This window comes from Dermochelys coriacea, chromosome 3 (genome assembly GCF_009764565.3).
Source record: "Dermochelys coriacea isolate rDerCor1 chromosome 3, rDerCor1.pri.v4, whole genome shotgun sequence".
Taxonomy (NCBI): domain Eukaryota; kingdom Metazoa; phylum Chordata; order Testudines; family Dermochelyidae; genus Dermochelys; species Dermochelys coriacea.
Genome location: NC_050070.1, coordinates 207,805,599 through 207,823,954, shown reverse-complemented (window position 1 = coordinate 207,823,954; position 18,356 = coordinate 207,805,599). Strand labels below are relative to the sequence as shown.

Sequence of the window (18,356 nt, the reverse complement as noted above, 5' to 3'; positions counted from 1 at the left end):
CTACATCCTATTAATCTGTATTATCCACACTCTGTATATTAATATGCATTAAGCATAAATAGCAATAAGCACAAATATTATAGCAGTTACAGCTATATTATAGCCTCAATTTACCTTATATCTTTATTATAACCCTATTCACTTATGCTAAGTATCCCATAACACCTTGCATTAGCAGAAGCAAACTTTGGCTTAAGTAGATAGGAAAGCTGTCAGGACCAGGACATATGATTACTTTATTACAGCAATAGGTAGGGAGTTATTCTCACAGGCCAATGCTAGTATCCAAAACAAAGATAAGGGAAGGAACAGAGCAATAATTTCAGGAATTCTTATAATCTGATGGGTTGGATTTTAATGACATGTAAAGAGATGTGCAATTTATAAAATCTTATAAATACTAACAGCTGAGATGTGTAACTTTGGGAGCACACCTGCATATGGTGAATGTAACAATGCTGCATAATGCAGCTTTCTGGAGACTGGTATCATATTGAACCTTTTTCCTGCACTACATTATTAATGGCTTATAGTAATAATCCTGACTGCTACAGGCTGATCACCTGAATATACTTCATAATGAACCAAAGTGTGGTCAAGCAATTGACTACAAATTCTTAACAAGTGACAGCATCAAGACCTCCTAATATGCCAAAAATTGTGCTATCAAAAGACAGATGAAAATAAAATACAGAACTGAAATACACATCACCTTCAGATTTCAAAGGGAACCCCAAACCACAAACATTAGTGGCCTTTAGAAATGTTAAGAGTTTCAGTTTTCCTATGTACCACAATATAACGTCCTTGATTAATACTTATTTTAGAACTACTGTTCCAAATGCAAGAGAATCAGTTTTGCCTCCTCAGTTTTGCCTCATAATTTCCAATCTTCTAATAGCCAAGGTTTTTTTGGTGCAAAGTCTAGTTTACTCCACGAAAACATCATTTGCAGATGTAACCTGATGCAAACTAAAAGATAGATGTTAAAGATTGCTACTATAATAAGAGAAAAATCTATTCTAGCATAACCTAATTAAAGACACTTGTGTGCACAGTTTTCTTTACATTTGGCATATTCGTCCTGCCGAGTTCATTCAGTGCTTCACAGAGTTTGTGAAATCTCAATTCATGACCAAGGAGGTGATTAAATGTCACCTACACTGAACTGTGATGTCCCTGAAGGATCCAGTCAGTAGAAACAGTCTATTTATAGAGAAACAGCTTAGCAATTAGTACTGTTGGTAAAGGAAATACAGAAAATATGGCAGTGTAACAGTGGTTAATAAATTATGTTTTGCTAAGTTTTGCTATGGATCATTCCTTTTCAGAGAGGTCATGCTACAGCATTTTTGAAATGAGCAAAAGAAACAAAAACTGTACCTGAGATAGCTGCCAAAATAAGCAACAATGTTTGGATGCTTACAGTCTTTCATCATAATGATTTCCTGCTGCACAACAGCAAAATCTTCCCCTGAAGAAGAAAACAATTGATATTTTTGTCGTTGTATTTAAATGTCCATCCCTCGCAGTTTGGCGTTCAACATTTTTTTTTAAATTGAAGAGCTTTGGTCATTATCAGACTTTGTAATTAACTTCATTTTATATTCATGTACATTTCTATAATACAGAACTTTGTAAGGCACACAAGTTCCAAAAGACTAAGGGAATAATAGGTAACTATATTCTTAAAATCAGAGGACGGCTATGTCAGGATGGAGCCCTAGTCCACTACTTGACACCTCTTAGGACAGTAGCCACAGCTCTTCTCAACCCCTTTTTAAAATTCAATTACTCTTTATTTAAAGGGTAGAAAATGATTTTAAAAAATAATTTACTCTTATACCTGTGTAGATTTTCTTGTGGGAAGCTCTGCTAGTAGAGTCCAAGCAAGTTTACATTATATATGAAGGTTATAGTAATTTTGTATGTTAACAACAATGTTCCCGTTTATAGCCATTCCTAAAAGCGAACAGCTTCCTGGTTGTTTGCTCAAGAGTCTCTGTTCTCCTTGGCAGGAATTGCTGTACATAAGAAAGTTCCTCACTTAATTCTTTTCCCTGGCACCTTGCTGTATGGGTCTCCAGATGTACTATAAATAATCTATATTCTTGAAATATGGCAAAACTTGTTACCTCTAACCACCATCTAAATCCATCTTGGATTATCTTCCTACAGAGAAATCATGTCATGTTTACCTTGAAACAAACTTAATGAGCATACAACTATACAGAAAGTGCTAAGTTGTATTTTCAGGCATTTCTCCAAAGTTGTTGATTTGCCATTTATCTGAGCCTTGCTATCTGGTGCCTAGGTTGGGCCAATCTTTCCATTACAGACTCCAATTATCAGGTTTACATAGCTATAAAAACTTGGTCAAACTATAGGAATAAAGTGTTCTGCCAATGTTGGTTTTTTGGGGGAGTTTGCAATGGGACAGGAATTAATTTAAACTTTTAAAAAGTTTTTTTCCCCCAGATACTATTTTGCAAGTCAAAATTTCAAACATAGCTTTGTGCTGATTCTTCAGCTCATTCGGACAAATTAGTATCCATATGTATTTTGGAAAAGCTAGTTTTATAGGAGTTATTTACTATCTATTAGAAAATAGATTTTAAAGGAGTCCCCAGATTATCCTTAGTTTAAAATAGCTTTAAGAACTTGGTAAAATAAAAATGTGTCTGATAGACTAGGAACTCCAACATTTATCTCTATGAAGAATTTTCTTCTTTAAAAAAAAAAGATAATATTTTTAGAAGAATGTAAAGAGACTGACTGAAAAAAAAAATTAAGAAAATTCAAAGGTATCCTATTATGACCAGTTATTGCAGAAATCTCTGGTCAATGGACTGTGTTACGTATTATATTGTACCTCATTTTAGCATAACTGAATGATAATGCTGTTAAACCGTAAGCCAGATTTTACAAGAGACCATTGTCCAGAAGTTGAGGACATACACTAAACTTATAGTGCTAAAGAACTTCCAACAGAGTAGACTAAATTATTCCTTGTGAAGATCACATGTTGCAAATTTAGCCCTTTAAATTTCCAAATTGCTTGCAAACAATCATCATCAGACTTGTAAAACTGTTCATTTATTTTGTGTATTGAAAGCAAGTTTCAATCTACAGGCTGCAAATTAACTGCTCAAGTTCAGCTGTGTTATTCATAGCGTATAACTGATCACCTAAGTCACATGATACTGTTTCTGCTCCCAGATAGCATAAACAGCTAGAAATTATTCTCCTCCCCACACCCAGTCTGCAACTAGCAGATGATCGCTCTGAAATCTGGACCTTGCCCCCACGAACCAGGCTTTTGCTACTTGGGACAAAAAGTCACTCACTCAGAAGCCCTGGATAGCTGCTTCTATAAGGGAGGGAGGCCAGCTGGGACTTATCACAGCTATGCAACACCCTACCTATCAGTTGCCAAAAACCCACACTGAAGAACAAACTGCTAGTCACAATTTAGGCCTGCGTGGCATAAAAGAAAATTACAATTTTAATAGAGTCTCTCCATTTCAGGGCCATCATACAATTTACATTAATCCAGAACACTGTCCTGAAGGTCAAGTTCATAGACAATGAAGGCAGACTGGAATTTGCACCCCAGAAATATTATATTTGAGTATAAGCTTGGCCATATTTAGAAAGAGTTGCAAGACATCTTTTCCACCTACTAAAAGCTGAGAAATCAGGTAATGTAACTAACTGCCTATGACTTTGTCTACTCTATAGCTCCAGGGGGAGCATAGTGTTTCTATTCCTCTTACTCAGAAGATTAACCCAATATAAATCACATAAGGCCAGCTACTGTGGTGGTGGTCCCCTCTTTATATTACTGTGTAAGATGTCCTAAGAATAGTTCCAGTTTCACAAACATGTCTTGTTTAGGACTATCCTACTATTAAACTGATTTGTACCATTTAGGATAAGATGTGTATATGCAATACACATACACAAGACATATCCAATTACAAATATAATCAGTTAAAATATTAAAAGATTCTCTCTTCCAACATGGACCTTAAAGTGAAACAGCACAACAGCTAAAAAATAATAAACTAAACGTACCACTTACAGCATTTGTTATGCTCAACAAGTCTAATCAGATCAGTCCTCAGCCCTAAAACACTTTATGATATGTAAATGAGATATACCTTGTAGAATCCAAATCACATACACAATTAATACATAGCTCTATTATAGTGGCCCACCAGGTCTACTTTAGCTTTCTATTAAAAAGCTGAACTTTTCTAAAGTGCTCTAAAATCTGCATGGTTACTCAGACTGACTTGAAATTTGGTATGCCTCGTGAGCAGAGATCCTATCAATCCGTTTGCCATGGAAAAAACACAGAAAAACATGGAATTTGCATTTTTACAGAGAACCTTTACTTTACATTTTGTGAAAAAATAAAAATATTAACTAAATTTTACTGAAAGTGCCAGTGTCACTTGTTCCAAAGATTCTCAAACTGGTGAGCACACCCCCTCACTACGTATTCGGGGGTGGGGGGGGAAGAAGGGTGTGTGAGAAGCTGCTGGCGGCAGCACTGCCTTCAGAGCTGGATGCTTGACCAGCAGCCACCACTCTCTGGCCGCCCAGCTCCGAAGGCAGAGTGGAGAACGGCAGCTGCTAGCTGGGCACCCAACTCTGAAGACAGTGCCACCACCAGCAAGCACAGAAGTAAGGGTGGCATGGTATGGTATTATCACCCTTACTTCTCCACTGCCGCTGGTGGCGGCACTGTCTTCAGAGCTGGGTAGCCAGAGAGCAATTCTATTAATTTTTTTATAATGATTGATGGCACTGGTAGGCTTCAAACTTGTTTAAAAATTGTAAATATATCAATAAAACATTGTGGTAAACTGATTATATATATTGTGGCTAGGGAAAGTAAAGTTCAGCATTTCATTTAAGCATGGTGAAACATATATTTTTATGCTTTTACTGGAGAATTTTGGGTTTTTTTAATCATGGAAAACTAGGATCCCTCCTCATAAGGGCTCTCTGGCTAGCGTGAGTGAATCAAATTTGGGGTTATTTTAACCAAGAGGTTCCTGAGATACAGCTTTTAAACAGGGGTGGAAAGCTTTCTTAAGGTTGACATTTTCCTGAATTTTTTGAGGGGATCAAATCATAGCTTTGATCCTGGCACAGGGGTCTCAACTGCTTGAGAGTTAGCCCCAACTAGCTCTTGGCATCCACTACTCCTTTGGGGGAGCAAAATTCAGTAAAATATTCTCCGAAGAGTTTAGCACACAAACTCAATGGATTACACTGAGCATAGAGGTCAGAAAAGCCAAAAGGATTTGTAGTCCTTTAAGTTTTGCTACAGCTGGGTAGCTCAATGGGATAAGCAGTAGTCCTTTGAACCCCACCAGTGTCAGTTCAAAACCCACCTGGGGAAGAAATCTGGAAGAAGTTTGTAGACATCTTGTTCAAAGCTTTCAGGGGGAAGACTGAGTTTATTTTATGTAAGGAGAATTTAATTTAATTTAATCAAAGTAATTCGGGGGGGGGGAATCACATGTGAAAGGTTGGCTTGAACAGAACAGCAATTGGGGGTGAAGCAGTAGGACTGAATAGGGACGAGGGGTTTGGGGCTATAGTGAAGGGATTATGGAAAATATTCCATTTTACACTACACTTTCACTTACCCATCATTAAACTCACCAACTGCTCTTGTATCCACCACACTGCTGATAATCTGCATGGCAAGAAGACCCCTGTGCCCCCTACTGACAACCTGCACAATTCAGTGCTGGAATGCTGAACAGTAGATCCCTCAAGGTACATATGAACCTCTTTCCTCTGATCACACACATTGGGGGGAGGGCCTCTGACCTAGATCTTCTTACATGACAATCACACCTCTACCAAGCTGTTCCAACTAATGCCTCCACCATTCAGTACACTGACACCTAACACAAGGAATGCAGTGGAATGCATGTGGATAATTTCCAGTGGCTAGTCCCAGCTCTGGGAGACAGAATTAGAGTATGTCTATACTGGAAACTTCACAGCCCTGCCACAGGAATGTCTCTGTAGCAGCACTTTGAAGTGCTCAGACTTGCTGCGCTCCAGGGGGTCATTTTTCACCCCCCTGAGCCAGCAAGTTAGAGCACTATAAAATATAAGTGTAGACAAGCCCTTAGTATTGCATTGGTGTGAACCTTAACTCCGAATTTCCTGGTTTTCAGAAGTTTGAGTTTTGCTGAGTTTTTACATGTTACATGAGTTATTCATGGAATATGCTGAAGTCCTGGACCCTTCCAGCTCATCTATTACTCCTCCTATCTTTCTTGATTAGAAAGAAACACCTTCGCTCACTCTCTTTTGTCTCACTGTCTTCATTTCTGCTACCCTGCATAGTTTTCATTTCATACAGACTGATAAAGCATTAACTGAATAGTGTTAATATCTAATACTTCGTGATTTTGGAAAAAATATACACCTTACACTAAACTGAAGCTTTAAAAAGTTTCTTTTTAAATGTTTCACACCCATTGTTTGCTTATTTCTAGTACACTTTCTTAGACTATACCTACACTCATAGGTGCCAACTCTGTGGGTGCTCCAGGGCTGGAGCACCCACGAAAAAAAATTAGTGGGTGCTTAGCACCCACTGGCAGCCAAACTCCCCGCCCACCCCTCCAGCACCTCCTGCCTGCTGGCAGCCCCGCAGATCAACTCCCCCAGCTCACTCCCAGCTGTTCCACAGCGTGCAGGTGGTGCTCGGAGAGAAGGGGAGGAGCGGGGACAGGGCAAACTCGGGGGAGAGGAGGGGATGGAACTGGGTGGGAAGAGGTGGGGCGGGAGCGGAGTGGGGGCAGGGCCTTGGGGGAAGAGATAGAGTAGAGGCGGAGCCTGGGACAGAGCAGGGATTAAGCATCCCTAGGGAAAGTTGGAAGCTAGCACCTGCGTCTACACTACAACTGAAGGTGTGATTTGCAGCTCAGACACCTTTAATCTAGCTAGCACACTAAAAACAGCAGTGAAGACATGGCAACACAGACTAGGAACGTGTGTATGTACCCAGAGGGACTGGGCAGGTTTGTAGAGCCCATGCTGAAGACCATGCCACTGTGTCTTTGCTACTATTGTTAGCATGTCAGATTAAACATAGCACAGATATGCCTATCCAAGGTGCAAATCATACCTTTGAATGCAGCATAGACGTACCCACAGTATAGACTTTGTCCAGTCTGCTGCTCATTCTAAAAAGATTGTATGTTTAAAAAACATAATTCTTGGACACTTTTGATTTTCTTTAAGAGGGTGCCCTGATTCCACTCTGCCACCCCTATCTTCCCAATACTGCATGGTGGGAATATTTGAGAATGCTGTTCTTATATTTATCGGTTATATCTAACGCAAAATACTATTCACCCTCTGCAGCATGATATGCAGAGACAGATGTAAGACAGGAGTACCACAGCTAGAGTTAGCAATGCAAAACAATAAAAATATTAAAAGTAATCCTAAACTTTTTTTTTGGGGGCACATTTCTTTATGTTCATCCTTCCATCCTTAAAAATGTATGTCAGTGAAAGAGGGGATGCATAGCAGGAAATTTGGCGGTGAGGGGACCAAAAATTATCCCTATCTTTCTTGGTCATTTTTTTTAAACATTAATTTTGTAAAATAAGAGCAAACAAAAACGAGCACAATTAAAACATGAAAAATTTTTGAAGTCTGTAAAAGTAGTAAGCTTCAGCACGAGAGGACACTTACCTGGTTCTAGTTTTATTACTTTAATTGCTGCTAGCTCACCCGTGTTAACATTCCGAGCCTATAAAAGAAAAGAGAAAAGTATATCTTAATTTTATATTCTTCAGTAATGTGAAGAGTTCATGCCAGAGCAATTAAAAACTCACTACATAAACTAAGTATTAATTTTTTTTAAAGAAATGCAGTGTTTTACAAGTCTGGGCTAAATTAAAACATTTTGCAGATTTATTTGTTACATCAGATTTACGATTAGTTTAAGGTTAGGGGTTTTTTTTCAGTTAAATGTGTTACTGTAATTAAACGTAACTGGCCATAAATCATATATTTTGATTAGCTAAATAAACATTGCTGTGCAGTTAGCACTACTACATTATTTAGAACTTCTTTTGAAGTACAATCCACATGACTGACTGATGACAATAAGCCAAACGTCGTTGAGAAGTAGCTGGCTTCAAGAAGCCACACACCATAATCCAAATTTTATAAATTCAGCCTTTTTTCTCCCTTCTTGCCCTACCATCTTTTCAAACAAAATGGTGAACTATGCATTAATTCTTAACCATACTCACAAGACTGAATTTTGCAATCACAACCTGAAAATCTTTAATGAGTTTTATATGGACATTTCTCTCAAGACTTTCATGGTAAATTTATTTTCTAATTACAAAGCAAACTATCTTGCAAGGACACTAAAAGTTAATTTGGAATAAAGTGTGCACTTTGGCACATCAGACAAATTATGCAGCAAGAGCTATAAATTATGCTGCATTGATGCTCTATAAATTTGTGACATACTGGGAATTGGGACAGGTTGCTTACAAAATAGTTTCAGCCTACATGGCTCCCAAACTGGGGAATCAGGAGGTATGCAGTAGTAAGCACACTGCCTTGATGAGAAGCAGCTTCCATCTAAGGCTCTTGAATCTTGTTGCTTTCAAGACAGTGCTTCAAACATTTTCGTGCTCTGTATTCTACTACATACCCTTAGTTCCCTACCCCCACCTACTCACAGTATCTTCTGCCTGTGAAGCTATTAAAATCAGCTAAAGAGTTAGAAGACAGTAAGAAAACAGCCCTCCTACTGTCCCAGCCCAATATATGTATGTAGCAACTTGATTTTGAGCATCATCCTAGAAAACTTACATGGCAATTGCTCAGCATCAGAATTACATTATACATTGCGGTGCTGTTATGCAAAAATGTACCTTATGTTAGAGTAAACAATTAATTGAAGCTAAATTTTAAGACACTAAAAAGAAACCCAAATATGGTAAACAGCCTCCCCCTCCCCCCCTTCTGAATCAACTAGGACCACTGTTTGGAAGACTTTACTGGTCCTTAAAAATATTTTGTATAAGTCCACCAGTGTGTTTCCAGCCCTGGCAAGTCATAATATAATACACCTTCAAATGACATTTAGATTATCAGTTCACTTTTCCACCCTTTCAATTACAACATGATGTTAGATAAGTGACTTGAAAATTTTAAGGCCAGCTTTACAAAGGTATTAAGGTGGCTAAAGAACAAGACATCAATGAGTTGGATTTTTAAAAGTTTCTAGACATCTATCTGTATCTTTAGGCTCCTAGGGATCTTTAAAAATCTGGCCCTTAGAAACTTAAGTCCCACTGATTTACAATAAAAAACTTATGTCCTAGATCATGTTTGAAAATGGGACTTTGAAGATTTTAAAAAACTGGTTTCAGAGTAGCAGCCATGTTAGTCTGTATTCGCAAAAACAAATTTATTTGAGCATAAGCTTTCGTGAGCTACAGCTCACTTCATCAGATGCATTCAGTGGAAAATACAGTGGGGAGATTTATATACACACACACAGAAAACATGAAACAATGGGTTTTATCATACACACTGTAAGGAGCGTGATCACTTAAGATGAGCCATCACCAGCGGGGGGGGGGGGGGGGGGGGGGGGGGGGGGGGGGGGGGGGGGGAGGAAAACCTTTCATGGTGACAAGCAGGTGGGCCATTTCCAGCAGTTAACAAGAACGTCTGAGGAACAGTGGGGTGGGGGGGAGAAATAACATGGGGAAATAGTTTTACTTTGTGTAACGATCCATCCACTCCCAGTCTCTCTTCAAGCCTAAGTTAATTGCATTCAGTTTGCAAATTAATTCCAATTCAGCAGTCTCTTGTTGGAGTCTGGTTTTGAAGTTTTTTTGTTGAAGAATAGCCATTCAGGTCTGTAATCGAGTGACCGGAGAGACTGAAGTGTTCTCCAACTAGTTTTTGAATATTATAATTCTTAACGTCTGATTTGTGTCCATTTATTCTTTTACGTAGAGACTGTCCAGTTTGACCAATGTACATGGCAGAGGGGCATTGCTGGCACATGATGGCATATATCACATTGGTAGATGTGCAGGTGAACGAGCCTCTGATAGTGTGGCTGACGTGATTAGGCCCTATGATGGTGTCCCCTGAATAGATATGTGGACAGAGTTGGCAATGGGCTTTGTTACAAGGATAGGTTCCTGGGTTAGTGGTTCTGTTGTGTGGTGTGTGGTTGCTGGTGAGTATTTGCTTCAGGTTGGGGGGCTGTCTGTAAGCAAGGACTGGCCTGTCTCCCAAGATCTGTGAGAGTGATGGGTCGTCCTTCAGGATAGGTTGTAGATCCTTGATGCGTTGGAGAGGTTTTAGTTGGGGGTTGAAGGTGATGGCTAGTGGCGTTCTGTTATTTTCTTTGTTGGGCCTGTCCTGTAGGAGGTGACTTCTGGGTACTCTTCTGGCTCTGTCAATCTATTTCTTCACTTCAGCAGGTGGGTATTGTAGTTGTAGGAATGCATGAGAGAGATCTTGTAGGTGTTTGTCTCTGTCTGAGGGGTTGGAGCAAATGCGGTTGTATCGTAGAGCTTGGCTGTAGACAATGGATCGTGTGGTGTGATCTGGATGAAAGCTAGAGGCATGTAGGTAGGAACAGTGGTCATTAGGTTTCCGATATAGGGTGGTGTTTATGTGACCATCGCTTATTAGCACCATAGTGTCCAGGAAGTGGATCTCTTGTGTGGACTGGTTTAGGCTGAGGTTGATGGTGGGATGGAAATTGTTGAAATCCTGGTGGAATTCCTCTAGGGCTTCTTTTCCATGGGTCCAGATGATGAAGATGTCATCAATGTAGCGCACCTAGAGTAGGGGCATTAGGGGACGAGAGCTGAGGAAGCGTTGTTCTAAGTCAGCCATAAAAATGTTGGCATACTGTGGGGCCATGTGGGTACCCATCGCAGTGCCGCTGATTTGAAGGTATACATTGTCCCCAAATGTGAAATAGTTATGGGTCAGGACAAAGTCACAAAGTTCAGCCACCAGGTTAGCCATGACATTATCGGGGATACTGTTCCTGATGGCTTGTAGTCCATCTTTGTGTGGAATGTTGGCGTAGAGGGCTTCTACAGCTATAGTGGCTGAGCTGCTATCTCCATCATTATACTTGTGAAAGCATGAAATTCTATCTATCGAATGGTATAAAGCCTCTCCTTCTAACTGTAGTGGTGTGAGAGATGAGATTGTAAACTCATGTTTGAACTGGAGTTGAGAAAACAGCAAGATGTTAATCAATGTGTGAAACAAGAGCCTGGCAACCTGCCAAGCCTAGAAATAAATTCTGCAAAGCAGTGGGAAAAACAATCTCAGATTTCAATCTTTGGTTTTCTACCCTGAGCAGTTTCCAATATTACTTGACTTTAAACTTCTCATTGTTCCTTTGTATAGCAGTACTTTTTTGGCACTGCTACAAAATATGTGAAATAGATCAAAACTGTCTGCCTCTGGATGGACAGGATGACAGAACAAAGGCTGTCTTTTCTACTTGAGTTTTAGCAATTGTAAGGACATAAAAACGGCTCAGACCAATGGTCCATCTTGCCCAGTATCCTGTCTTCCAACAGCAGCCTCTGCCAGACGTCTGAATTTTCCACACCCGGAACAATGTAGTTATACTGACATAAGGTTGTAGTATAGACCAAGCCACAGGCAAAAAAAAAAAAAAAAAAAATCAGTCAATGACTTTACTTAACCCTGGGAGAAGCTCTCCCATTGGCATAGGTGGCGTCTACACTAAGCCGCTGGAGCACTGTAAGTGTAAATGAGCCCTTTGTGTTTGGCTGAGACCAAAAGTTGCATAAGGGATAGATGGCTGAAGGTCAACCAGGATAAGACAAATACTTGTTGGTTAAAAAAGCAACCAGGAAATATGTAGACTCTACAAAGGAAGGTCTGCGTTCATCTTCTGTTTGCACTTGCAGTCAAACAGACTCCCAGTTACTTCTGATGATCAAGAAATAACAATGGCCAAGAGTGGTGTCCGTGCCCCCCAGTTATATATGGGTGGGAGCTTGAAACTGCTTCTTTCAAATGCAGATTTCGCTACTGTTGCTCATGCCTTTCTAAACTCAAGATTAGATTATGGCAGGGGTTCGCAAACTTCATTGCGTCACAACCCCCTTCCGACAACAAAAATTACTTCACGACCCCAGAAGGGGGGACCGAAGCCTGAGCCTGCCCAAGCCCCATTGCCCTGAGTGGTATAACCACAGCCTGAGCCCCACCATTCTGGGCAGGGTGCCAAAGCTGAAGCTCAAGGGCTTCAGCCCCAGTTGGGGGGCCTGCAACCAGAGTCCTGCCACCCAGGGCTGAAGCCCTTGGGCTTTGGCCCAGGGTAGTGGGGCTTGGGCTTCAGCCCCGGGCACCAGCAAGTCTAAGCCAGCCCTGGTGACCCCATTCAAAGGGGGTTGCAACCCACTTTGCGGTCCTGACACTCAGTCTGAGAACCACTGATTTATGGTGATGTGCTCCACACAAAGCTGCATCTTAAATCCTTCCAGAAAAATCAAACTGATGCAGAAGTCATCTGTCCATTTGTTGATTCATCTCACCATGAGTATATTACAGTTATTTTCCATGATCTGTGTTGACTGCTATCTTTTTTCCAGATGGAATTAAAGATGTTGGCTTTGGTTTATGCAGCCCTATATGGCTTTCTACCAAATGCAGTATCCGCATGCAGTCATGCTGGCAATTTTGATAGGTTCCAAAACCATAGCAAAAATACCTATATTAATTCAGTCTAAGAGATCAACACTGCTATAGACTAAACCTTCACATCTGAGAAAGTTTCTCAGCATTTTAAGGCCTGGTCTACAAGTGAAACTTTAACTAGTGAAAAGTTAGGTCATCAGAGCTACTTCAGTCAGGGGAGTGAAAAACACACCCAACCAACATAGCTGTGCCAACTTACTCCCCTAGTGCAGAGACAGCTATGTTGACAGAAGAATGCTTCCGTCAACGTAGCTGCCATCGTTCAAGGCAGTGGCGTTCCTACACCAACAGAAAAACCCCTTCCATTGATGTAGGCTGTGTCTACACTATAGTCTCTACAGTGTAGACATATCCTAAGTAACCTTTGAGACACATTACTTCATCAACTGGGCTATACTACAGTTAGGTCAACATAGGGCAGCTTACATCAACCTAATTATGTCAGTGTATACACTACAGCCTTGTCCCACCGATGTGAGTGCCCTACTACACCGACATAACTCCACCTCCACGAGAGGCATGGGGCTTTTGTCAGTGTAGTTATGGCGATACATACTTCCTTATAGTGTCAAGGTTCCTTCCCCACTCTGACCTCTAGGGTACAGATGTGGGGATCTGCATGAAAAACCCCCTAAGCTTATTTTTACCAGCTTAGATTAAAACTTCCCCAAGGTACAAACTATTTTACCCTTTTGCCCTTGGACTTTTATGCTGCCACCACCAAGCGTATAACAAATATATAACAGGGAAAAGAGCCTGCTTGGAAACGTCTTTCCCCCCAAAATCCTCCCAAATCCTACACCCCCTTTCCTGGGGAAGGCTTGATAAAAATCCTCACCAATTTGCATAGGTGAACACAGACCCAAACCCTTGGATCTTAACAATGAAAAAGTAATCTGGTTCTTAAAAGAAGAATTTTAATAGAAGAAAAAGGATCACCTCTGTAAAAATCAGGCTGGTAAATACCTTACAGGGTAATCAGATTCAAAACAGAGAATCCTCCTGGGCAAAACCTTAAGTAATAAAAAAGACACAAACAGGAATATACATTCCATTCAACACAGCTTATTTTATCAGCCATTTAAAGGAAAAAAAGAATCTAATGTATATCTAGCTAGATTACTTACTAAGTTCTAAGACTCCATTCCTTTTCTATTCCCAGCAAAAAAAAAAAAAGACAGACAGAGAGAACCTTTGTTTCTCCCCCCCTCCAGCTTTGAAAGTATCTTGTCTCCTCATTGGTCATTTTGGTCAGGTGCCAGCGAGGTTACCCTAGCTTCTTAACCCTTTACAGGTGAAAGCGTTTTTCCTCTGGCCAGGAGGAATTTTAAAGGGGTTTACCCTTCCCTTTATATTTATGGAGCACAGGCTGTTGGCTGTCTTGTCAATTTCAGGGCTCCAGACTGGAGCCCTGAAATTGACAAGAAAGCTGGGCACTTAGAGCCCAGCTGCCCCCACAGCTCCCTACTCAGAGAGGTGAGAAGCCCAGGCGGCTGCCCCCAGCTCTCAGCAGTGAACGGGGGGCAAGAAGCCTAGGCAGCTGCCTCCTGCTCCTTGTGGAGCAGGAAGGTGAGAAGCCCAGAAAGCAGTTGGGTTGCTGGTGGGGAGCTGCACAGAGCTGAGAGCCCTGGCTCTCAGCCCCCCAACACTGCCCCCCTTCAGTCGGTGGAAGTGCTCCTGACGACAGAAGGAGGGGAGCGTGGACATCAGCCGTCACAGTAATTACTGCGGTGACTGCAAGTTAACCTAACATAACTTCTGAAGTGTACACATGCCCTGGAAAATAGTCACTTATACCTCTGAAAACAGCAGGGTTCCAGAATAAGAAGTTAAATTGAACAGGTACCTGGGTCAGAAACAAAAACGATAAGTGTCTCTATACAAATGCAAGAGGCTTAAAGTAAAAACAAGAATGCCTCTCAATGGAAGACTATCTTAATATACTAGGCATTATTGAAAAAAAAAAAAGTAGAATAATAAATCAGTGGGGTACTAGAATACCCGGCTGTAAACTATACAGGAAAGACTGACTAGGCAAATGAAGTGGAGGAGCAGCACTGTACTTAGAAGATTTAGCAAGGTAAAAATTGAATGGAAAGGACCACACAGTTGAATCTTTCTGGACATGAAGCCCAAACCGTGTGCGTGTAATAATATTTATTTAATATTAATATAATTAGTAGGCTTATACTTCGGCCTCCAGATTAAAAAAAGGATATTGAATGCACAATATTGAGAGAAATCAGAGATTGCAAAAAATCTAAGAAAAAAATAATAGCGGACTTCAGCTACCAACAGAAACTGGTCAAACGGCACTATAAAACAAAGTTTAAAGAAGCAATGTTTCAACACTTGAAGCCAGTGCTTCTTGGAATAGCTAGTTCTAGAGCACAAGAGCAGAGGCTATTCTTTACAGTCTTAAACAGTAGTTGAACCACTGAGTAATAGTGACTAAAATATAATTAGATTCAACATCCTAGGAAGTAAGATACCAAAAACTGATAGAGTGACACCAAATTTTAGAAGGGTATATATTTCAATAAAATGAGGCTAGTCAAAGACTCTAAAGTTAAGAGTAAAAATGAAATCTTTAAAATGTAGCATTTATGCTACTTAAGGAAATCATAGCAGGCATTTTTGAACAAAAAGGGAATCAGTATGGCAAGAAGTAAACCCATTTGGCAAAACAAAAAGCTTGAAAGATTATTAAGCCAAATAGATCCTTCAGGTTTGAATATCTAACCCTAGTGAAACTAATACACAAGAACATAAATTACAGCAGGCAATACGTAAGAGGGAAATTAGAAGGGTTAAAATGGAAGTCAGAGCAAATAGCTAAGGCTCTTCATTATTGGTATTTACCAATTTTCCCTGAAATATTCCCACTGTTTTTTTTTGAAAAAGCCAGTATTCACGTCTTACTGATTTTGACGTGAATTTTGGGACCCAGAAATTTTTTCCAGGAGACGAAGATGGGGCTTTGCTGAAAAGCTGGCAGGGTCCAGCAGGGGTCTCTGTCTGGAAAAAGGTTTTAGTACTCATGGACCAGACTATTACTTCCCTCCTGAACCCGGAAGCCAGTACCACCTGACTGCTGCAGCGACAGGGCTGTTGGGAGCAGAAGGCTGCACCCTATGCGTACTGGCTCCCTGCTTAACAGAGCCTACTTCTGAGGCCAGCCCTTCAGAATGGGAGTTGATGGAGCCGTGCTGCATAGCTGCAGCGATCAGCCTTAGGGCACAGAACCCTGTCTGCTTCCCTTCTGCATCCGATGAAGTGAGCTGTAGCTCACGAAAGCTTATGCTCTAATAAATTTGTTAGTCTCTAAGGTGCCACAGGTACTTCTTTTCTTTTTGCGAATACAGACTAACACGGCTGCTACTCTGAAACCTGCTTCCCTTCTGTTACCCTGTCAGACGGCCTATACACAGGAAGCAGATGGGGCAGCACTGAAAGAGCAGACGGGCCAGGATGGCACTGTGACAGGATCCCCGGGGTATAACATGGAACTGGGGTACTGCTGTGCCACCTTAACGCTCCAGCCTGGGCCATCTCTCACAATGCTTTGTTAGTGTGAAACAGCAAAATCCTCCAGATGCTCTTATCACTTAGCACATCGGTGTGTGGAGTCCCACACCCAGCTAAATTGCTTGAATGATCCCTGAGCCACTCCCAAATCACACAGAGACAGGCATAAGTAAATCTCTCAAGGCCCCAGCCTTGCACCCCCAGAATACATTGTCTTGCCCTGATCAGAAGCCTGACCAGTATAAGTTTATTATCCAGTCTGCCCCTCTCTCGATGTGGAGAGGACACGCACTAACCTTTGTAAACTTAGCTGAGATTTCCCAAGCACTTCAACCAAAAACACACTGTTTAGGTAAAATATAAAACAGATTTATTAAGTACAGAAAGACAGATTTTAAGTGATTATAAATGGTAGTTACCAAAGAAAATAAAAGGTAAGCACACAGTCTAAAATTAGACTAGGCAGCATTTGGATCAAGCAGTTTCTCTCACCCCACTGGATGCTGCAGGTAGGTTACAGTTCTTAATACACAGGCTTCCCCTTTAAGCCTAGGACCAGACTCCCGAATTCTTTGTCTTTGCAGTGTTCTTGTTAATTTCAGCATGGTGGGGGAGGCTAAAAGCAAAACCTAGATACCACTGTCCCCTATTTTATATCCTCAGTCCATGTGCCTGGAAAACACTAGCCCAGACATGTCCTGGCAGGCTTTGCTAAATCACAGAGTGAAGCAATCCCCTATTGAGTGATGGTTGTGCAGCCCTCTTAGAGCATTGTAAATCCCATGTTTACAACTCCCCTACTGATTAATGATCACTTAATACCCTCCTGGGAGTGGATCACCTCCTTTATTGTCACTGGAGAACTGGCAGTGGGTGACACTGAAATATGTTGCAAGTTTGAGAAACAACCATACAGCTAAGCCTCATAACTTCATACACACTAACGATATACATATTTTGACAGAACAGTGGATTTCAGCAGATCATGACATTCCGATTCCTTATGTGGCATACTTTGTATAAAACAGATCTTAATTACATGACAGTGGTGCATATGTAGGTTCCAAGTTGCTGCACTGAGGTACAGAGTGCCACAAGGACTCTGTCTGGGGTAAAGACTTCTACTCCCCTCCTGATCCAGGCTCTTCCATTCACTTCCTCTGCAAGCAGGGGAAGAAAGAAAGGCAGGGAGTTGGGTCCTGGCAGCTGAGACTGACCAACTGTTTCAGGCAGTGAAAGGCTTCCTCAAACACTACATAGTGAGTAATCCCCACCCCGCATGGATACCAGGCACTCTTCCCCCTCCACCCCATATCTCCATGAGTATTGGGCATCCATCCTTTCTCCCCCCACCCGCCTTTTGTTCCTGGTTTTTACCAATTTTTCTCCTATTTTTAATAAAACCCAAAATTCCTAGGACATTTTAGAAAATAAAAATTGAAAATGAAAGGCCTTACAAATAGCTAATGACATTTAAAACAAACAAGAAATTATGTAACTATTTCAGAAGCAGGAAGCCTGCAAAAGAATTGGTGGGTCTGCAGGATCACCAAAGTTAAAGGGAGCAATTAAGGAAGATCTATGGGCACTGCTGAGAAGATAGAAGATTTATTTGTATCAGTCTATATCACAAAAGTTCTCAGGGACCTGTCCTTTTCTTGTAATAAAGATAAGGTGTTATCAGAAATTGAAGTGTCAAAAAGAAAAGGTGTGAAATAATCATATAATGAAAAGCAATATGTCACCAGGCCCAGATGGTATACATCCAAGAGTTCTGAAGGAGATTCATTATGAAGTGGCTCAGCTGATAACAAATACATGCAATTTTTCATCAGAAACAACTTTTGTGCCAGAGGGTTGGAGGATGGCAAGTATTATACCCATTTTTTTTTAAAGGGTTCTAGGAATGATCCAGAGAATTACAGACCAAAAAGCCATATGTCTACTTGGCAAACTGGTTGGAACTCATAATAAAATACCTGGAAGATCATGACATGATAATCTAATCACCAGAGCTTCTGCAAAGGGAAACCGTG

At 40.8% G+C, this 18,356-nt stretch overlaps 1 protein-coding gene across 3 annotated transcripts in view; it reads right to left on the bottom strand.

Annotated features, from left to right (window-relative positions):
• MAP4K3 (mitogen-activated protein kinase kinase kinase kinase 3) overlaps positions 1-18,356 on the bottom strand; it is a 147,428-nt gene that overhangs the window by 121,768 nt on the left and 7,304 nt on the right. For 2 of the 3 annotated variants that reach the window (XM_038397581.2, XM_038397582.2), the window contains exons 2-3: positions 7,744-7,801; positions 1,384-1,474 (exon numbers count right to left, since the gene is read on the bottom strand). In XM_038397581.2, the coding sequence (XP_038253509.1) occupies positions 1,384-1,474; positions 7,744-7,801 (149 nt within the window). Of the gene's footprint in view, positions 1-1,383; positions 1,475-7,743; positions 7,802-18,356 lie in introns of those variants that run through there. The other variant, XM_043512173.1, reaches the window with a different exon arrangement.